Source organism: Dermochelys coriacea, chromosome 2, assembly GCF_009764565.3.
Source record: "Dermochelys coriacea isolate rDerCor1 chromosome 2, rDerCor1.pri.v4, whole genome shotgun sequence".
NCBI classification, from domain to species: Eukaryota; Metazoa; Chordata; order Testudines; family Dermochelyidae; genus Dermochelys; species Dermochelys coriacea.
Window position 1 is genome coordinate 227,869,066 of NC_050069.1, and position 23,393 is coordinate 227,892,458.

A 23,393-nucleotide genomic window follows, 5' to 3' on the forward strand; every position below is an offset into this window, starting at 1 on the left:
TGGGGACGGGAAGGAATTTTCCTCCAGGGCAGATTGCAAGAGACCCTGGAGGTTTTTCACCTTCCTCTGTAGCATGGGGCACGGGTCACTTGAGGGAGGATTCTCTGCTCCTTGAAGTCTTTAAACCACGATTTGAGGACTTCAATCGCTCAGACATAGGTGAGGTTTTTCGTAGGAGTGGGTGGGTGAGATTCTGTGCAGGATTCTGTGCATTGTGCAGGAGGTCAGACTAGATGATCAGAATGGTCCCTTCTGACCTTAGTATCTATGAATCTAGATTTTGCAAATTGATTGCTTGATTATTTGCTCTGTTATTTTTCTGGGTACTAAAGTTAATCTGACTATCTGTAATCCCCCAGGATGTCCTTATTCCCCTTTTCATAGATGGTTATAAAACACGTTTCTGAAGTTGAAATGTATGCTTTTATTTTTAAAACAAAATGTCTTCTGCCCTTGGTACAGCATGATCAGACTGTACATTGACCATCTGAAACTAAAGGAGGGATGCTGGATGTTTAAGAAAGCGCTCCTTCTTTAGGCTGGTAATCTGACAATTAGAGATATCATTATCACTACCCATACTCACCCATTATCTTACATTGATGGCAATGATCCTTCGGTTCAATTGGTTAACCCTTGAGAATGCTTAAAACTCAAAAATATGTCACATCTGATTTTTATGAAAAATATTAATTTAAAAATAAGCTCTGTGTGGCATTTGATCATTCTCAGGCTAGCTAGTCTTTAATTTGAGTTAATTTAGACCCTGTCCCTTTAAAAGTATCAACCAGAAAAACGGGGAATCATTGAGTCCTTTCAGGAGCCTGGTCTAAATCTGTTATGATCATAGAACCTCGTCTATGTTAGATATTGAATAAGAACATTAACATGGGAGGCTTGTTTTCCATGGGTCTGATCGAAAATCCATTGAAATCAATCTAAAAATTCCCGTTGATTTCAATAGACTCCGGATCAGAATCAATGTGAATGGGTCTGGGACATATGAAAAGTTACTACAAACAATATTTCTAACCATGCCGTTCAAGGTTATTTCCTATCACTTTGTTCTGTATTCTTCCTTTATGATGGAATACCAATCACATGCATGACTTTCCAAGTTTACCTGCTTGTGAGCATGGTCATAGGAATTGATGTGGTTGTCAAATTCCTGGTGTTTGTGATACTGCTTGTCACATAATTCACAGTAGAAGTTAGCCTTCACATCCTCCAGACCCTTTGCTGTGGCCTTCTCCTTCTCAGCATAACCCTACAAAGGCAGAGGGAAAGGGTAGCATTCTGTTACCAGTAGTATTGCAGATTACTGATCTCACACTTAATTAGCCACATTTTATGTTATACAATAAGGAGCATTTAAAATGTTAGGTCTGTTCCTAACAAACCGAACTGATGATTCACAAAAATCCGCAAAGATATGAAAATACATTTTGATCTAAAGTTACTGACATTAGACTTTACTGATTTTTTTCCCAGACAGATTAAGGAAACATTTACTCTATGGACTAATTACTCTTTCAGCCTTACTTAAATATTATACCAAACGAAGTGCAATAGTACAAGGATGAGGAAAGAGCAAAAAATGAGTGGGCCCTTAATCCCCTTATTGTGAAGTAGAATAGTTAAGAGGATACAAATGAATGTGTGGCTACACACAGGCTGATAAACCTATTTGTTCCAATATCTTTAGTTTGCCCATTCAGGTGTCTGTTTTTTCATATCATTGCTTAGAGGAAGCAATTTTGTACTATATAGTTGCATAGTGGGTCAGATTCTCATTTGTGTTCTGCCCTCTTTACACCACGAGTGGCTCAGAAGGGACAGAAAGCAGCTGGATATGGCCAGCAGAGAATTTTTCTGGGGTAGGGGAACTCTCATCTTGAGCAGATCCTGTACTACTCCTTCCTGTGCTCAGCTTCAGCATGAATGAGCTTGCCAGGTGGCTGGAGTATACTGCACTCCAAATAAACTCAGCTGGCATTCAATCCCATAGGGACCCTAGCTTGTTAGTTTAAATGAACAGCCCCTTGTCGGCGTTGATCTATGACCAGCACTCCAGACAGCAGAGATCCACCCTGAGAATCAACCAGCTATCACTGGCTCTCTAATGGTCCCCTGCTGTGCTGGGAGGAAGCACAGGAAAGCAGGGGTTGTGATCCATTGTTTTTAATATGTGTTGTGTACATATAGATGGGCCAAGGCCTTCAGAAACAGTGGCCTACAGTTAATCTCCTAAAGCCATATTTAGGCACTTAAACAAATGACCTGATTTCTAAAGTAGCAGAAGCTCCCAGTGTTGGTCATTTTAAAAGTATTTTATCATACTCATTTATTTACGTATTTATTTTCTACACTATTTTATTTCGGAGCTTTAACAGCAAACTTCCAATAGGAAGCAATTATTTTCAAAAAGTTTTCAAAATATCAATTTGATCTCCATCTTTACATTCACAATGACCTGTTTGGTGCTATTCATGTGCATGTAATACATTGCCATGTGAGTCATGTAATTAAGCACTTACTGTAATTTTTATACTCATTTTTGGATGGGAATGTGGCACATTACTTTTTATAATGAGGCTTCACAACTGCACAGAACTGCTGTCCGGTTTCTGTGTGCCCTCACCTGGAATGCAAATTTTGAAATCTACATGACAGGCGTTCCAAGGCTTTACTCCATGAAGGTCAGACTTTGCAAGTTTTGAGACTTGAATGTGCATTTTTTTCATAGTAACATGGACATGACCGCTTAGGGCTAGATTCACAAAGGGACTAAGGCACCTAACTGCCACTTTAGACACCTAAATCGCAGAATCAGACCCCAGTGGGATTCATAAAATCCCAGATCAGCTGCCCCCCAAACTCTGTAGATACCTCTAATCATTCAATGCCTAAATTTTTGCAATGAAAGTTCCCTAGGCACCTATATTTCTTCTGGTGCACATGCACACTCTAGCCCCAGACAAGGTATCTGGATGCCAGAGCCTCTGCGTGATGCATGAAGTGAACCAAGGAAAGATAGGTATTCCTCCATTTAACCTGCCTGTGGGACCTAATTTGGTAGGGGTGCGCTGAACTTGACTAGTGGATCAGACTGCTATGGGGAGCTTACACAAAACTGGGAAAAGGGGTTGAGCTCCCACATAATTTTTAGCCCAGTCATTAAGGTAGTCACCTGGGATGTGGGAGATCCCCAGCTGAAATTCCCTTGAGAGGAAGGAGGGATTTGAATAGGGGTCTCCACACTCTCAGGTGAGTGCTGAACTATGGAATAGTCTGATGTGCAGGATCCCCCAATATTTCCTGTGGAAGCAGTTCCACTTTGGCTGAGAGAGAGAGCAAAAGCACAAGAATGACCCTGTAGCTTGATGTTTAGCCCACTCACCTGGGATGGAGAGGCCTAGGCTCCAGTTCCCCGGCACCAATTATTTTTTAAATTATTTATGCAGGTAGAACAGTGATATTGAGGGAGCCTCACATCAGAATTTAGAGTGCTCTTCTGAGAGGTGGCCGACACCTGCTCAAATCCTTTCTTCCCTTCTGGGGGCAGGGAGAGGAGGGGTGGGTGGATTTCAGCTGGGGGTCTCCCACATCCTAGGTAAGTGCCCTAGCCACATGGCAAAAAGTTCTGAAGGTGGTCATCTTCCTCCTCCTTTCCACCCCCAGCCTCTTGCAAAAAACAGCATAGATGCCTAACTCCAAGATGGATTTGCAGCTGGGAAGCCCAATCAGAGGCAGACACCTCCATACAGCCCAAACTAAGGCATGGAACTCCCTGAGAGAGGTGGAGCTTAGGACACACCCCTCTCCTATGCATCTCCCATTGGTTATCTGAGGTGGGGATGTGCCTAGCATCCTGGCTTTTATGAATCTCCAGTCTTAGGTGCCTGTCTCCGTATCTCCCACAGTTCATTGTGTAGGCATCACACTCATCCTTTGTGAATCCCAGGGATTTTCTGGGTGCCTAAAAGTTAGGTGTGACAGTGCTGAGTGTTATGCATCAATGCCTGGAGAAGTCTCTTTCCTGAGTTGGTCTACTCTTCATCTGGCCTGGATGGGCTCACTAGGTCAATGTCACCTAATAGTTTTGAGGTCACCATTTAGTTTCCTTTTATTCTCCTATATGAGCTTTTGTCTCTCAGCAGGATAGGGTTCAAAGGCCCACATGGGAATGCTGCTCTGTGACTAGCAGTACGTTTGAAGATGCGGATGTGTAGTGGGAAATCTCATTTCTAAACTTTGGCATTCCCATCTCATGTGCCAGATGGATGGCAACCCCCAGCCCTTCCTATGGACTTGGATATCCAAGCATCACCAGTGTGACATAGCTGAGTTCCTGTGGCTCAGGTGGCTGAAAAAATTAGGAAGCCCACATGATCTCCCATCACTGAGCAGGCTAATTAATTCTCAGCACTTGACTGTAAAGCTATTGCAGGAAAGTATTCTTGCACTCAAATAGTTAAACTGTTTCATTAGTTATGTGAAATCCACAAAGACCATTAAAAAGCATTTCACTGATACTTTTTAGCTTTATGTTTCAGACCTATTGTTTTCCTAACATTAATTATTCACTGGGCTGTTGGTATAATTAAAATGCATAAATTAGAATGTGCATGCAATAGCGCTAATTATGCAGAGATGCTTTCCCTGGAAGTCAAGTATTGGGGACAACATATTCTTACTGTAAATTTGTAAAAAATGCAAGTTTCTGACTCACTGGCAACCAGCCAGAGCATAATTGTGTTTTTCTGGTTGTGAACTGTCAATTAAATGTTTACAGCTTCATCATTGCATGCATAGAAGAAGCAGCCTAATTGTTTGAGGTGGGCTACATTATTCTCTCTGAAACACAACTGAAACTGCTGTTCATGAGCATTCTAAACTGTCAACTTCATCTTCTCAGCAGAAATTAATACACAGTTCCCTTACCATTAAGATGTTTTTAAAAAAGCAACAAGGCAGCTTCCAGGTGCATCTGAAGATAATCACAACTACATCCATTGCCTTCTTGCTTAATTATACTTCTCCGGCGTGGAAAAAGATACAATTTCCTGCTTGCTTATCGATCAGTTGCAGGGAAATTGAATGCTACAGCACATACTTTATAAAGGTCATGGATTTTCTTTCCCCACAAAGGAGTTAAAACTTCCAGCGCAACCCTAAATTGTGAATAGTCAAATGAATTTACACTTCCAGACCACTAATACTATTTCCTCTGTTCTGCAAAAACAATGCTCATGTTTGGGTGCAATAAAAGAATCGTGTGAAGGAAGGCACGCAGAATCATATCTGACATTTTATCTGCTAATATAAAGCCTGATTCCTTTTTAGATCTGTCCTAGGTAGCTCAAGAAAATAGTAATAAAAAGCTTTATATTATGTGTCTCAGGATCATCAGATTCACTGGAAATGTGTGTCACAACCTAATGAACTTCATTCTGGGTCACAGGGTACATCTTGGTGAGACATAGGCATGATAAAAAAGCATAAAGGTGAGACTATGCAAGTTAGTGATGTTTGACACATGGACAGTCTGCAGCTAGCAGCAAGTACAGGAGGTATTATGATGATGATGCAATCATTATAAGTAGAAACTCTTACACCCAAAGAGTTAATTACCTAGTGTATTGCTGAAAGGCAGATAATATGCTGTATAAGGCTATGGGAATGTGTAAAATATATGTGAATGATTTTCTTGGTAGATACCTGCAGAGCTGTTCCATTTGTAAAGAGAGTAATTACAGTCACATCAATTTAGCCCATAGATGCATATTACTGTAATAAATGTTGATATATTGTATTCATTTACAGTGAATCCATCCATTGTGCATTAGACTGGAAGTGCTTTCACTTAGCAGTTTCTTTAGCTGTTGCTCTTTATTGTGAAAAGGCAATTAATGGTATTTGACATTTCATTTCCTAATATAAGGAAAATCAATGAAAAATACTGTGTAACTGAGTTTTCTAGAATGTTCCTGATGACACCTAGTCAATTAGAAGTCATTTATTAAATGCAGAGTTTATAAGAGATATTTAATAGACTTGCTTGGCCATTAAAGAATGCTGACCTAGACAATTCTACAACTTGTTTCTGAAATTGATCACAAATATCTCTGCTATATCCAAGTGGACTAAGGTGATGAGCAAGTCAGTTCATGCAGTGAAACTTGCAAAGGCAGTTTTTTGTATTAGTCTGGGCATTACTATAAATATGTTCTGGTGGAATAAATACAAATTAATGGCAAACTGAAAAAACAGAATAAACAATAAAGCCTTAGGCCTTTTTTGTCTAAACATTTCTGAATTAAATGTAAAAATAGTAGACATGGTGCTTTCAAATTAGCGTTTGTTATTTGTGGTCAGCAGTTGTTTAAATGGAGAGCTAAACAAGTGAGGGGTTGCTCTTTCTTGAGGGATATAAACAATTGTGTCTGTTTTGAAGTGCTGTTACAGCTTGCTGTTTTAAAAGTAGGTCTATGTACCACATCAGAGACAAGGGCACTATTGGAGCCATTGAGTTGCTGGGTTATCTTCACGGAGTTGTTCCAATATTTCATTAAGGAGCAAATCCTCCACCTACTGACTGGTAGGACTAGCAAGGAAGCACACTGGGCAGGTGCATAAGGGTCCTGGGAGGAAGTCTCCACCAAAGTTGTCTGAGCAGCACTGCAGATGCTGCACAGAAACTGCTTTAGCCAATGGTTCTGCTGCCCTGTACCCACAAAGGGAAAGTTCAATGACCAGAGGATCACCACCATCCTGATCATGTCTTTTCCCCACATGCCTCCATTGCATGCTGTGCCGGCATCTTCTTGAAGCTGTATTGTATAAGGGGCGTGCATAGAAACATGCCCCATCCCCTTTTACAGTAGAACAACACCAGTTCTGTAAGTAAGACAGTCTCTGTGGAGGCCTGAGGTTGGGTTTGCCCCTAGTTATTTACATTATGGTTCATATTTTCAAGGAATCTTGCACGTACAGAGGAGCTTGTAGATGGCCAAGGTCTGAACAAGCACATGGATTTAGGCAGCATGCCCCAAACTTCAATTTTGAATAAGGTGCTTCTGTGTATCATTCAGCTTTAATGCTCATACCTTCACCTATTCCCAGGTCAGCTGCAGCTCTAATTGTCTCCTTTCCACACTCCCCCCTCCAAGCTACTGAAAAGTATATTGAAATGGGATCTAGACAGCTCATTAACTGGGCACAAGTGGAAGAATCCCAGAAGTAATACTCATATTTTTGGATAACTGTATGTTCTAGAACTAGGCAAATGCTACAAGTATTGGAATACACAGGAGATGAGCAGGCTAGCTGTATCGGTGTCTTATCATGGACATATCTTTTCTGTGAATTTTCATGGTTTTCCCTGATAAGATGCTCATTTTTTGACCAAAGAGCTTCATATGGTTGCAGCACAGGGGATTCTTGATTATAGTTCATCATAATATGATAAATATGATTTTGATTATTTTAATAAGAATTGCTGGGGAGGCTTACTGGTGTAGATGAGGCAAATAAGCAAGACATTGATTCATTAGAAAAAAGAAAAGGAGTACTTGTGGCACATTAGAGACTAGCAAATTTATTTGAGCAGAAGCTTTTGTGAGTTACAGCTCACTTCATCGGAGCATCTGATGAAGTGAGCTGTAGCTCACGAAAGCTTTTTCTCAAATAAATTTGTTAATCTCTAAGGTGCCACAAGTACTCCTTTTCTTTTTGTGGATACAGACTAACACCACTCTACTCTAAAACCATTGATTCATTAGAGAGTTTCATTTGCTGGCCCTTTACAATGGTACTAAATAGCCCAGTAGCCATTTGAAATGCTGATGGGAGATCATCTCCACTTGCACCACCTCACTTGCAGCTTCCTAACCAATGACTTGCTTATGTATGAGCACCCTGGGTTACATCCTCAGATTGTAGTGGAATATGCCTAAAGCATCGTAGGAATCTGAAAATAGGTTGCATGTCCATTTACTAGGCCATGTCTACAACCTGACCTGTATGTATTTGCTCATCCTTCAGCATATGCTCAGCCACCCACTTTGAAAATTCCATGTATGCTTTACTCCATCATGTGTCCCTCCCTAAAAAAAAAAATGATGCAGTTATCTCAGAACAAAGGGGTTTTCCTTTTCTTCTTCTTCAGCAGCAGCAAGTACTGCCAATCTCAGCTGACTTTGGGAAGAAGGTTCCCAAGCTTCTCCAAACAAGTCTCCCTTTCCCATCTTTCTGCACTTAGGGTATTCCCACATGGTCCTTAATTGCATATTTTCATCCACTGCTATTTACCACTACAATGCTGATGTCTGAAAAGTGCAATGCTTTTAGCAAGTCTTGCATGTCTTTCAGACTTAGAAACCCGCTGGAATCTATCAGAGAGCTCTTCTTTTAACAAATAAATGGCAAGCCCATTTCTAATTTATCTGCTTTCAAAAGAATTTCTTGATGTGCTGAAAAATATTGCTTGGGCTGCTATATTCATCCAGAGGAAGTCCCCAATAAATGTGATAGTCCCATGATAAATTTATTGTGGCATCTCAAAGTTGACAAGGACATCTTAGTGGCACCACAGGTAATTTATTGCACCAGGAAAATTGCAGTCCTTTGGGACCTCTGTTGAATTTCATCATTCTATTTGTAAAGTTGACAATCAGCTATCACTACAACTATTCATTGTGGAACAAAAGTAACATTTTCAAAAACACCTAAGTGACTTAACTTAATTCCTATTTTCAAGAGTGGCTAAAAGTCAAAGAGATTTAGGTTCCTATGTGCCTGAATCTCATTTGAAAGTGGGACTAAGGCTCAGAACTTCAAGGTATTCAGGCATCTGACTCCCAGTGGAAGTTAAGGCAAATATAGGAGTGAGGTGCCAATGAGAGCTAGGTGACTAAATGCCTTTGAAGATCTGTGCCTAAGTTTCTTTTGGTGCTTTTTGAAAATTTTACCCCAATCTTGAAGTCCTAACTCAATTCTTACTCCAGCAGAACTTCTACTGACTTCAGTGCAAGTTTTACTTGAGTAAGAACTAAGTAAGGACTTCAGGACTTAGGAATTCATTGTATTGAAAGTATCTACACCTATTGCTTTTTTGAAACTGACCAAATGCTATTGCACATTTCTTTAAATGTAGAACTTCATGGAATCTGTGACTCCCTCCCCTCAGGATATTCAAATTTTCATTTCATTTCACTGCATCTCTCTTCCTTGGAATATCACTTTATTATTGTAGCTTCTGCTCAGCTAATTTCTCCAAGCTTGCTCACAGTCATTTAATGGTGAAAATTTATTTTCTCGAATCTGCACTCTGAATCTATATTACATATTCTACACTTGTGAGAATCCTCCATGAGAACAGGTATAGAAAGCAATGGTTAGCATTTATTTGACTCCTTAAAGCCAAAGTTTTTCTCTACATTAACTATTTGCATGAACAGTGGTGCTCCCCACTGTTGGAGCCCCCCTCTGGGGCGGTAAGCCCCCGGCTCTGCCCCTTCTGCTCACATCCTCCCCATGTCGAAGCCCTGAGAACCCCTACCCGCTCCACCCCCCTGCATCTGGAGAGTGCCCCTCCTACCCGACCACAGGAGCCCCAGGCTGGCCAAAGCCCTGAGCCTTCACCCAGAGGAACCTGGGGCTGGCTGAAGCCACGCCGCACCTCCCCTCCCCAGACCCAACCCACCCAGGGGAAATCGGAAATGCATCTGTGATACAAGACACTTTTAGTATGCCCCAGGCAGGTTCAAGGGCAGCTGAGAAGGTGGTTTGTGCCTTTGCCACCAAACCTGCAACCAGGGATCCGGCGGCCGTGGCAGCACAGTGGGAGGTAGAGCCTCCCCTGGCCTATAATACCTACCGCCCATGACTATTGGCACTTCAAAATGCTCATACAAGGGTGGCAGATACCACTGCAATTTTATAATCAGAGACACAAAGCCAAAGTGTGCCTCATGTTGCCAAAACCAGGATAAAACTTTAGGGGCCAAAGTAAATCCTGGTCTAACTCTGTTAAAAGAAATTGTATTATTATTAATTATTATTATTATTTATTTTATTTATTATGTAGTAAACAACTATGTTTAAAATGTTGCAAAATCTAGCATTCAAATGTTAGGAGATGCCAGAAGACCCTGTGGAGCTTCCAGCCCACTATGGACATATTGCTTCATAAGGGCAAGATTTTTGCCCTCACTTTGGTATCAGTCTCAAGAACCTGTTTTGGCTTCAGTGAATTACTTCAGATCTGCAACAGTGTGACTAAGCCCTGGTCTACACTGGGGAAAGGGGTTGACCTAAGATATGCAACTTCAGCTATGCGAATAGCGTAGCTGAAATCGGCGTATCTTAGGCCGACTTACTTGGCCCTGAGGATGGCGGTGAGTTGACTGCTGCCACTTCTCTGTCGACTCCACTTCTGCCTCTTGCAAGCTGCAGTTCCAGAGTTGACAGGGAGCGCATTTGGGGATCGATTTATCGTGTCTAGATGAGATACGATAAATCGATCCCTGATAGATTGATCACTACCCGCCAATCTGGTAGGTCGTGAAGACCTGCCCTAACTAAGAATATGGTCCAATAAGACTACTCCCTCAAGTCAGGGCAACTTGCATGGGCAGAGATTTGCAGAAATGAGCTCCTACCAGTTATGCAAAAAGTGCAAACTAAAAAAAAAAGAATGGCTGCAAACAGTAGCGACATCATTCACTTTTTCTTTAGAGTCCTGCTTTTGTGCACCCTGTCAATCATGACATTATCATCAGTTGTTACCCAGGGATTTCAGAACCCAAAGCAGTGGTAACTTAACTGTTTCACTCCAGGCAGTGTGAGGAATAAATCAATAGGAACACAGCAATTCTGTCTGATGAAAGATGAATACAAGTAAGCATGTTCTTATCTAAAACTACAATTTATTAGATTTAAGCACACAGAGACATAAGCAATAGGTTTAGAACATCCCAAATAATTACCTAGAATCTGAGATGGTATTGACTAGTTATGGTAGGTCCGTGATGGCTGGTCACTTCCCTGCCAGGGAGTAAGGTGTCAAGAAAAAGGTCTCTGAGGATAGCTTCAGAGGACTGCTCCAAAGTACACTCTATTATCTAGTCTTATAGCTAACTTTTACAAAACGCACAGCTCATAGTGACCCCTACCTGGTTATCACCTCTCCTAACACCAATAAACTACTTAACAACAAACATTCCTAATAATCTTAGTCATAATAAGTTTCTATATCAAAGGCGCCCAAAACTTCAGGTTTCCATCCACTTATTTTCTTACAGTCTCAAATTGTTGACTCTATTTCTCCCCTCCTCCTATTCTGATTAGCAGAAACTGCAAACCTCCAAATGCATTTGACCTTGCCTCCAGAAGCCCTGCTTGTTCAAATTAACCCTTAACTATGTGGTAATCTATTTTATTAATTCATGGCAGCTGAATACACATAATATGGTTGCAATTAGCTTGATCAAAATCTGGCATACACATAATCCTCAAATCCAGGGCAACATAACTTTCCATTTAAATCAATTCCTTCAATTTGTTCCCCATTTAATCCTCTCTCTCTCCCTTTTCAGCGATTTTTTAAAAACTTTTTCTCTGATAAGTCCAGCATTATCAGTTAATCTGAAGAGTGTCAGTCCTTCTCCATTTATCTCTTAGCATTCTAGTTCTTCCAACTGCAATTCTTAAGTACAATACACATTTCAGCACAGCATTTAATAGCCTGAGTGATATTGTATCTCATTGTCTGATACCTCTTTTTGAGCTGAAAACCTACTTGACATAATCTTAAGGTCTTCATACATTTCAACCCAACACTTTGTTCTATGAAAAGAACATAATGAATTTTCCCTTCTATGTAGCGTCTTTCATACTCAAGTTAGTGCAAAAGTACTTTATGATAATGAGCTAGATACTTGTTGTGAAGTAACTATGTAGGCAAATGCAGCATCCATTATGCTCTGAGCAATAGTTAGCATACAACCCTTTTTTTAAGTGCCTTCCTCATAAAATGTAGGCGAATCATATCAAATAGCTTTTTATAGTCCTTAAAATCAATAACTTAAAACATTTACATTCTCTTTCCTTTAAAATAGTTTGATTCAGACATTGCAGATACTGTAATATTAAAGCCAATTCAAATTGGCCAATTCAATGCCATAATTGACACTGCCTTGTATCTAATGTCTGTGGGATTTCATTGCTCAGAACCATGGTGGACAACTTGTACATTTGTGATGAAAGACTTGTCAGCTATTAATGAAGCCATTTTCTTTTTGAATAATATGTCTAATATATTTTCACTCTACTTTGGAAACTTACCTTTAGTCTTAGCATCTCGTGTTATAAATTATTATCTCATTTAATTAAATATATGTAGTCCATCTTCTCTTGCATCTTTCCTTTGTAAGGCTGTACTAAATTTGATGAAAAACTTTTTTATGAAAACCCAGTATAACTTGTGTATTAACTTTACTCTGCTGCTTACAGAACTTTCTGCAAAAGAAGTGGCCCAAGTAGGGCCCAAATCTACACTTCCCCAAAGTTCCCCATATAAAAAGGCCCATTTCTAATTTGCGGTCACGAAAAGCTCAAAATGGGTGTGGTAAAGTAATTGAGTAAAGTACTCAATTCTGCAGTCCTTTAGGTGGGCAAAATTCTCAGAGGTCAACCAGAGAAATAATATTATTTCTTCCCAAAATTAAAGCATAAGATTTGTTGGAGATCTGATAAAAACTATAATAGTATTTCAAATGTTATGGAAAGAAAGGGATCTATCCTGGTCTTTTAAACCAAACTGTATCACCAGCTGAAATCACCGGCACCTCAGTCAATTAACTTGAATCTGAGTTGCAATCTTATTTAGACCCTGGAATTGCTGATTAACTGCACCATTCTGGTGGTGACAGAATAGAACTCTGTGAAATCTTCTGTTCAAGAGCCCTTAAGCGAAAAAATAATTACCCAATATTGGAGGAAAAGAAAAGACCAACTCTGTCTATCCCTGATAGGACGTGCAGGCATCAAGAAAACCTTTTGGTCAAAAGTAGCAATAACAGCTGACAGATTTAAAGGAATCATCATGGACACTTAATCTTCACCCACTGTCTGGAGAGGATCATTGATCGAGACAACCAAATCAGTCTTTCTGTCATACTCAGGCCTAACGTGTAATTGACAGTGATCAAGTAAATCTGAGAACTCCACTTATTGTCTGAGTTTTCTTCACTATCTCCTCCTCAGTAACTTTCCTCTAACAGGGACATTTAGAGATACAGTGATAACTGAGATTCACAGCTTCAAGAGATGGTTTCTTCAGTGAGGACTCAGAGTAGCAGCCGTGTTAGTCTGTATTCGCAAAAAGAAAAGGAGTACTTGTGGCACCTTAAAGACTAACAAATTTATTAGAGCATAAGCTTTCGTGAGCTACAGCTCACTTCATCGGATGCATTTGGTGGAAAAAACAGAGGAGAGATTTATATACCCACACACAGAGAACATGAAACAATGGGTTTATCATACACACTGTAAGGAGAGTGATCACTTAAGATAAGCCATCACCAACAGCAGGGGGGGGAAGGAGGAAAACCTTTCATGGTGACAAGCAGGTAGGCTAATTCCAGCAGTTAACAAGAATATCAGAGGAACAGTGGGGGGTGGGGTGGGGGGGAGAAATACCATGGGGAAATAGTTTTACTTTGTGTAATGACTCATCCATTCCCAGTCTCTATTCAAGCCTAAGTTAATTGTATCCAGTTTGCAAATTAATTCCAATTCAGCAGTCTCTTTTACGTAAAAGAATGAATGGACACAAATCAGACGTCAAGAATTATAACATTCAAAAACCAGTTGGAGAACACTTCAATCTCTCTGGTCACTCGATCACAGACCTGAGAGTGGCTATACTTCAACAAAAAAGCTTCAAAAACAGACTCCAACGAGAGACTGCTGAATTGGAATTAATTTGCAAACTGGATACAATTAACTTAGGCTTGAATAGAGACTGGGAATGGATGAGTCATTACACAAAGTAAAACTATTTCCCCATGGTATTTCTCCCTCCCACCCCACCCCCCACTGTTCCTCTGATATTCTTGTTAACTGCTGGAATTAGCCTACCTGCTTGTCACCATGAAAGGTTTTCCTCCTTCCCCCCCCTGCTGTTGGTGATGGCTTATCTTAAGTGATCACTCTCCTTACAGTGTGTATGATAAACCCATTGTTTCATGTTCTCTGTGTGTGTGTATATAAATCTCTCCTCTGTTTTTTCCACCAAATGCATCCGATGAAGTGAGCTGTAGCTCACGAAAGCTTATGCTCTAATAAATTTGTTAGTCTTTAAGGTGCCACAAGTACTCCTTTTCTTTCAGTGAGGACTGAGAGATAACTTCTTTAAGATGTGCTGGCATTGTACCCTCCTGAAGGGAGGTACTTACAATTGACTCCAATATTAGACTAGATTTATATTGTTTTTTGTTTTTTCCAGATGCTGCCTTCAGTGTGAAAAAGGGGGCTGGGCTTTACAATGAAATAGACAGCAGAAGGATATAAAGAGCTTTGAGTTGATAGGAAGTGTCTGAACTGCTATGTTGCACTCTATCATAGGTTAATGGTGCTTCTTCTTAGAGTGATTGGCCATATGGATTGCACTCTTGGTGCACATGCTCCCCATCCATGCAAGACTGGATTCCTCTGGCCAGTGATGTCTGCTGTGTCTGGCTCTGCACCCAACCTGACATGGTCTCACGCTCCTCATCCAAGAGCAGAGTGGGCCCAATCAGCCTTCAGGTCCTTCTTACTGCACCTGGCAGCAAGACAAAACCTTTGTAGTGTTCACCAGACACCTCTGAACGCTGTGCTAGCTTTAGTGGTAGTTAGTCATTAGTTAGTTGTGTTAGTCATTTTACCCCATTGGAAAACAAAAAACAAAATGTTGGTTAGCTTTTATTTTAAAGACACACTTTCCTTGTACAGGGACTCTAGCAATATGGCTAGAAGGGTTCAAAATCTGCCTCTAAAGTGAAGCTTCAGTGGCACATAATGAGGAACATTCCAGGTGCCTCTTCTGCCTCAGAAAGGAACATATTCCTGAATGATGTTCCTACATTGTCCTTCTCTAAGCAAAACTCATAAAGCTAGAGAAGGGTGACTACAATTATTCCTCATGGGGCAAGCCTCCTCAGACAAAGAGAAAGCTAGACCTCAGTCTTCTGGTCTGTCCCTCTTCACGAGTGCCCTGGTGAGCCAACATACCACCCCAAGCTCCTGAGCTATGTTGACCAACAGGGCCAAGTTACCTGCTTCCATTCCATCACCCACAATCTGTGACAGGAAGGAAAGAGCACCTCTACAGAAATGAGCCAATGCTACAACTGAAATCAACGGGAGTTTCAAAGTCAGCCATAATTATGAGAAGGCAAATAAATAAAAAAAAATGCTAAAGCACAAGCCAATAATTCAGGTGAAGGAAGTGTTGTGAAGATTATTAATAATGAGAAAAAATGATGAGGGTTTTCTTGAAGGGGCAGACTTACAAGAAATATTTTAAGGGAGGAAAGATTTTTTTTTTGATCAGTGACAAATTTCCTTCTCTTTTCTGCTATACTTTAAGCAATACAATAATATGGTATCAAAATAAAGGCAGACTTTGGCTGCACTCTTGAATTCATTGGTGCACAGTTGTTGGTTTTAGGATTAACTTGTAAAACACAATTTATAATTTAAGTCTCTGCCAGTGTCTGGGGGAAAAAAGATCCTAAATAAATATTTTGTTGACCAAGTAAAACATATTCCATCCTCATCTGCCCTCAGATGACTAAACTATAAAATGTGGAGCAGCTAATACTATTATAAATACTTGGTTCGGAACATATTATCCAGACAGTAATGAGCACTTCTAGTGGTGCCATAGAGATCTGTGGCTTTGTGAAATGATTCAAGCAGCTGCTTACAGTTTGATACTGTTTCATGAGGCCTCCTGGGGCAACAATTAGTCCCGTGAACTCAGTCCGTCCCACAATTATTTACCAAAAGGACTTGAAATGAATGGCAATGTAGGTTCTTGGTCTCAGAAAGCTGATTTATCCTTACTTCTCTCTCTTGAAAAAGGTGTTTCAGGCTCTACCATCAGTTGTTATAAATATATTTGGAAGTCTCAAGTCCAAGGTTACAAGTATTTAACTTCATACCTTTATATAGAAACTTTCTGCAGAGGCTTTCATTGGTCTTAAATATCAATTGATTTTAAATCTAGCAGTTCTTTTCTGTTTTTTTTTCATTTATTTTTAAAATGTGATTCCCTGTTGAATATTAAATACTTTTTTTATTATGGCAGTCAGCAGAAGTGCTTTATAGATTTGATTTTAAATCAGAATTTGCTACCGCATACAATCTCCAATAAGTACAGGTGTTATAGATCAGTGTACAATTTTATTAGGTAATACATTCTATAGCACATGCCCTTAATGAATATAAGTGTTTAGATCTCTAACTGGTAAATTAATTAAATAGAACTTTCAATGAATTAACAATGAGCAGATATTTCCTTTCAATATTTAAAACCCCTATAGTAAACTGCCCATTCTTGAGTAACGTGTAAAACAACAACAACAACAACAAAACTCTAGTTGTACACTGGCATAATGCCACTGGCTTCACTTGATTTACTCCTGATTTACGTCAGTGTAAATTAAAGCAGAATCTGGTTTAATAGTAACATCGCCTAATAACTAGTATTATTACTTACCTATTTATACTCATTGTTTGAATTCGGAGCTGGTGTAAGTAAGTTGAGATCTCAGAGAAATGTTGGGGCCATGCTCAGTTGTGAAGTGCATGGTGGTGTACATAACATGTTGGGCTGTGCTGGTTAAAAATGTGCATAATTTGTAAAATGCAGTAGTATAACTTGTACTGGTTTGGTATTCAGAAGGTGGGCAAAACAAGCGTAACAGGGAAGGAATTGATGAGGCTGTGCAGAAGGAAAAGCTTTAACAGATGATGTATAGCAAATAAATGTTTTTCTGGAGGAGAGTTGTTTTTCCTGCTTTGTACTCCCTCACCATATAAGTTGTCCTGATTTTGCACACCCAGTGAATTCCTTATGCAGATTACACACTTTACTGTTTACATCTTTTTTATAAACTAACTTAAACTAGTATTTATATCACCACTGAATTTGGTCCATTATATTTAACTCTCATTTCTGAATAGCCTTCCCCTGTATTAAATATAAATAGCTCATATGACAAAAAGGCATAGACCCATAGATTCCAAGTGACCACTGGATCATCTAGTCTAACCTCCTATGTAACACAGACATAAGGACATAGAATTTCACTGAAAAATTCGTAGAGTATATGTAACACCTGCAGACCCCTGTCGTCGGCAGGCAGGATTGAACCTGGGACCTCTGTAGCTTAGTGCATGAACCTCTACAGCATGAGCTAAAAGCTAACTGACTGTTAGTTAAGGCTGTAGAGCAGATTCTTTTTAGCTCTGTCTTAAATGGTCTTGGTGCCACTAGATGGGACAGAACACCACACCCAGAAGGTGTGTGGGTTATACAGATATTTTAGAAAAACATTCAAAAATTGCTGGTGATGGAGAATCCACCATGAACCTTGGTAAACTGTTCTAGTGGTTAATTACCCTCACTGTTAAACACCTATGCCTTATTTCCAGGCTGAATTAGTCTAGCTTCAACTTCCAGCAAATGGATCATATTATATCTTTCTCGGCTAGATTGAAGAGCCTTTATCTAATATTTTTCTGAATATTTTATCTAATATTTTATAGATTGTAATCACATTACCCCTTATCCGTCTCTTTGTAAAGCTAAATAGACTGAGCTCCCTGAGTCTATCACTATAAAGCATGTTTTCTAATACTTTAATCATGTTCATGACTCTTCTCTGAGCCCTCTTTAACACTCTTCTTGAATTGTGGACAGCAGAACTGGACACAGCATTCCAGCAGGAGTTGCTCCAATGCCAAATGCAGAGGTTAAATAACCTGTCTCTCAGAGGCATGCACAAGAATAAAAATGTGGCTGCTTTTGGTCACTTTCTGTGGCCCCTGCAGCCAGAGGAGCTGGTTCTTCCTGGCTTTTCCTTCCCACCCTCGCAGGCAGAGGAGTTGCCTCTCCTCCCCACTTGCAGCCGAAGGAGCTCACTCTTCCCACCTCAACCCCAAAGGAGTTCTGTGCCCCCGCTGACTGGTAAATTTGGGATAATTAACTCGTACAAATTCTACTCTGAACCAAATATAGAATCATAGAATATCAGGGTTGGAAGGGACCTCAGGAGGTCATCTAGTCCAACCCCCTACTCAAAGCAGGACCAATCTCCAATTTTTGCCCCAGATCCCTAAATGGCCCCCTCAAGGATTGAACTCACAACTCTGGGTTTAGCAGGCCAATGCTCAAACCACTGAGCTATCCTCAATACACACACATGATTCGAGGTGGAAATAACTGACATTGCCATCACAAAATCTAAGAGCAGACTTTGCACCTAACATAATCCAATGTTGTAAATACTGTGTATTTTGGAAGAAGAAATAGTGTTATACTGTTTGCTGTGAACCTGATGGCTAATGAATTGAATTTTCATTAATCACTTCAATTAAAATGTATGGCTACTTAATCCAGGATATTAATAAACTGGAATGTAGCAAAGTGCTGCTTTTATTCAAATAAATACTGCAGATTAGTATGAATGCTTAGAGCTCTTGTTTTTAAAGATTTTTTGCTTTTACTGTTACTGCTGAAAACATCTTTTTGCAGTTTCTTTAGTTTTTATTTAAGCTGTCATAAAAGAGGCTACTTATAATATGTGACTTTATGACAAGTTGTATAATTTAACGATCACCACTTTTGTCCCTCATTTTTCAGTTTTAGCGTCTATCCCTGTCTAATAATGAATATCATGATTTGTGGTCGTACCCAAGATAAAATGTGCAGAGTTCAATGAACTGAAGTAATTTTTATAGTAATTACTTTTTTTTAATTCTCTTCATAAAGATCATACTTTAATTCTGGCAAACGTTATCACCACTGTTCAAGATGTACTGTACTAAACCATCACAGCAACAAGCACATACTGGCTTTGCATGTATAATAAACAGTTGTTCTTCCTGAATTTGCTGCTCCTCTCCATTTCTTCACTGGCAAATGCATCACATTCTTGCATGTCGAATAGGATAATGAAATTAATTTTATGCTGATATTTCCAGCAAAAAAGATGAACTATACAATAAAATTATCGAAAACTAAAAATGACAAAGCAAACAAGATAGCCATACAACAGACACAAAAATGACTCATTTCATGAAATAATTTGCAATTATTCTATTTGGAAACACTGCTCCTGCCCGCAAATATATTGTATATACAACCCCAAGATCTTTTTTGTTAAATAATTCACCAATATATATTGTAAAGCATGTTGGCTGCAATATTGGAGAGTTAATTATATTTCCCAATAATAAGAGAGAGTGACAGCAACTTGTTAAGGGTGAAATTACCCGAGTGTAGATGACCTGTACAAGGCCCTGTGCACCACACATTAAAAGTATAAATAGTGCAGAGGGTCTTCTACATTGGGGTGAATTTCATTCATAGTTAGTGTCTGTATGGGCCAGATTTGCGAAGTTACTGTAGGGATGTATTCCTGAAATAAAGACTGTATATGGTCTGGATTGAATCATTAGGCTTATTAAGCTTATTGTCCCTTTGTCTTCAAACTCTTAAAAAATAACCAGAGTAGAATTTTGGATTAGTATTGCAACATGTAGGAATGTTCCCTATTGGTTGGCTTTTATTTTACTTTCATTGAATCGGGTCTTAGGCATTCTAGTCTGGCGAGTTAGACTGCCTTTGTAAGCAGTCTCCACAACCCTGCAGGGCTGCTCAACTGAATCATTCTCTTATCAGGTGCTTGAACTTTGCATGCAAGTGCAATGCAATTATTGCTGGATCATTCCAGCCATGGTAGCCAATAGTCTCAGCCAGGTATGTAGTGAGAGAGGCTGGAGAGGCACAAGGAACTAAGGTCTGGCACATAGAGCTCCTGCAGGGCAAAGCCTAGGAACAGCCAAATTTGAGGAGAAAGTATAGGCTGAAGTTTATGCTGTGGTTGTGTTTAAGTTACTAATATAGCCAAGCTCCGGGAGGAGATTAAACTTGGATATTACACAGTATGTATGTATTCTGTTCAGCGCAGGGTAGATATTCCACTGGCTTATAACCTCTTTTATCGAATTCCATTCCAAATTCAGTCCTGACTGACACCTCAAGCAACTATATTGCCTTTAAAAGAAAATCATTATGAACTTGGTGTGCATCCTGTCTCACACATCACTTTTTCAGGAGACATCTTAGTTGTTGGGTTGCTCTGTAGTTTGTTTAATGAAAGGGTGAGTCTAGCCTTTTTCAGGTTAATTGTTTATACCAATTCCACTTCACAGCCCCATATGCCTCAATTCATTCTGTCACCATGGAGCTGGGGACTACACGCACAGGGTCACCCTGGGCAGGAGTAAAGAAGCATGTCCATTAACAGCCTGTAGTTTTAAAGCAGTAAAAAAAGGTCAGTTCTCAGAATGGGAGTGCTAGTTCTGACAATATAAGAACATGTGCCTTGTGTCACCAGAGCATTAAGGTGACTAAGCTCAGAGATTGATTTTTTTCAAGCAGTCATCAAATGTAGTTTAGGTGCTATAAGCTGTACATTTTGATAACACTGCTGTTAAGTCAATTCAAGCAGAACTGGGACAGAAACACTATCAGGCATCATTTCAATAGTCTGTGGCTGTCTTCCGAAGGTGCAAATATCATTATGCTGTAGCAAAGCAGTCTATGAACTGGGTTAGGTGAACAGCTGTTATCTACACTCAGGAAAATGAGATCAGTGACAATGACTTCACCTGCCTGACTAGTTAAATACCCTGCCTTTCCACACTGATAACACTTGGCATAATTTGTACGGGGAAAGAAGCATGACTTTGTTTGATCCAATTATAGAACCATAAAAATTTCAGTGAGAGAAGCCATACAGTATAGGTCATCCAGTCCATCTTGCAAATGTAGGACTGTCTGGTGTTTAGATACATGGTGCATACTGAAGTAAGTAGTATTGTTCTTTTACTATGCTCTTTTCTGTGAGTGTGGCTGGAAGGTTAAGGTGACCAGGGTGTCATATGGATATTAGGGTCTCTAGGACAAAAGATGGCCTAGAGACAGGATCATCAACTGCAGCTACCCTTTGCTGCAAAGACTGTTTCCTGTCCTCTTAGTTTGTTTTTGACTGATATGTATTTATTGAATAAAGTTTCAGCTTTTGTGTCATTAAAACTCTATGAGAGAAGAAGGTATCTTTTCTGAATGGTCCCCTCCTCTGAGCAGTGCAGTGTTACTGAAATAATTGCCTGAACATGGCACATTATTTTAGTCTCTGTTACATCTGTTAGAGTAGATTCATTTTGACTAGTTATAACTATCTGTAGGGTAAGTTCTGGTGTAAGGAACACTGTGCTGTATACATAGCATACATATTTGGTAAGGTATTGCTGTTTTGTTTATGATCTCATCATTTGATACCAGTACCAGTGTGTAGTAAGTTCCCACAATATAGTAACTCATTAGCCAGTAGATTTACCCATTGTGTGTGCACATTGGTGGAGTCTGCATTATTGTAATACTTTAAGCACAAAAAGGTTCATTAAAGAGTAAACTGCAGTAGCGTATTAATTACTGGGGAAAGGAAGTATAGAAACTAGACACTGACCTTCACTACTCAGCCAAGGTATCAACAAACTCCACTTTACATCATCTATTAATAGCTGCAATTTAATTTTCAAACCTACAAAACAAGTTTATAAAAGGCAGCACTGGCTCATCATTGCAGAGTAGTAATTCAAAAGGAGGTGTAAGTGGGTGTTTCCATCATTGTCACCAAAATGTTATATTCCAGGCAAATAACTACTTTTAGATAATGTTAGGGTTGCAAAGTTGAGCACTTAGTAATTGGGTGCAGAAGTTGATGGCTGATTTCACAGCCTTAACCCCGGCCATGTGTACAAGTATACTGTAGTAAGTCTTTAACAGCAAGGCCATATGCTATTCCTCACCGGGGGGGGGGGGGGGCGAATCACATACAATATTTTCTACAGCCATCCATGGCTGACTAGGGTACTGAGCCCCACCTTGCCAGAGATGGACTTGATTTACTTATAGGCTTAACAACTGCAACATGTTGCACCTAAGAATGAAAACACTGACCCTGAAAAAGCTCCAAATGGTTTAGAATGCAGCAAGTTTGCCTCTTTAGCAACAACAGGTTATTGAAATCTCGTTACTCCAGTGCTCTGCTAACTTCACTGCCTCCCCATTGAACACACAGACAAATTGATTTTTTTATCATAATTTTCAAAGCCATCCATTGTTTTGAATGTTCAAACACCCTTAGAGAGCACCTGTCTCTCTACAACCATGACTTTCTGTGACAGCTTTGTTCCTCAGGGACAATGGACATGTCAACCACAAGGGCTAGACTGGAGAATGTGGGCAATGGAACTTATTCCGCAGCCGGCTTACCGTCTGTGGAATTCCCTTCTGCAATAGATTAGAGTAATCGTGAACCTCATTGTCTTTAGAAAAAATGCAAAACTCATTTCTGCAACATAGCCTTCCCAGAATAAAACAAAATACAACTATGGGGGGGGGGGGAGGAGACAAGCAGAAGGAGATAAAGAAACAGATACCCTTGTGTTCCTTTTAAAATTCATAAAGCTTTAATACTGTGATGAGTGGATATAAATAAATAGCTAATAGTGGTGTAGGTCTCCAAAAACATATGAAATGTAAAGAATTTAAAACAAAACAAGAGTTATAGAAACATAACTCAGCCCCTATTAGCTGTTAGCACTGTGTAAATCCCTCTAGGACATGGGGCATTTTAATGAACAGAGGAAAAAGAGAATGAGCTTTTTACCAGATTCTGGGTATTTCACAGGATTTCAAATGAGTCTGCTTTAGAGGCATTCTGAGAACTGTGGAGATCAGTGCTTAATGCGTCTGGGAGGGAAATGTGAACACACCAGGTAGGTGATTTTCAAATACCGTAACTTGGTCTAAGTAAAATCAACTTCCTCTTAAAAAAAAAAGAAAAAAAAAAGAAGAAGGCTATGCACTGCTCTTCAGTAAGGTCTCATGCCAGGCAACAATGTCACTTTCAAATCTCCAGCCATTTTGACTTAAGACTGTTCAAAAAGAGTTCATAAGATTTGTTTTTAAAACAAGTCTTTTTTTTAACTTTCTACTCACCAAAACATTGTTAAACCACTTTTGCTCCAACTTTCAACAAAAC

The 23,393-nt window shown here is 39.6% G+C and overlaps 1 protein-coding gene across 1 annotated transcript in view; it reads right to left on the bottom strand.

The window, feature by feature from the left end:
* ZNF804B (zinc finger protein 804B) overlaps positions 1-23,393 on the bottom strand; it is a 367,203-nt gene that overhangs the window by 43,851 nt on the left and 299,959 nt on the right. Inside the window, 1 exon segment of the mRNA XM_038391483.2 lies at positions 1,124-1,267. Coding sequence (XP_038247411.2) covers positions 1,124-1,267 — 144 coding nt within the window.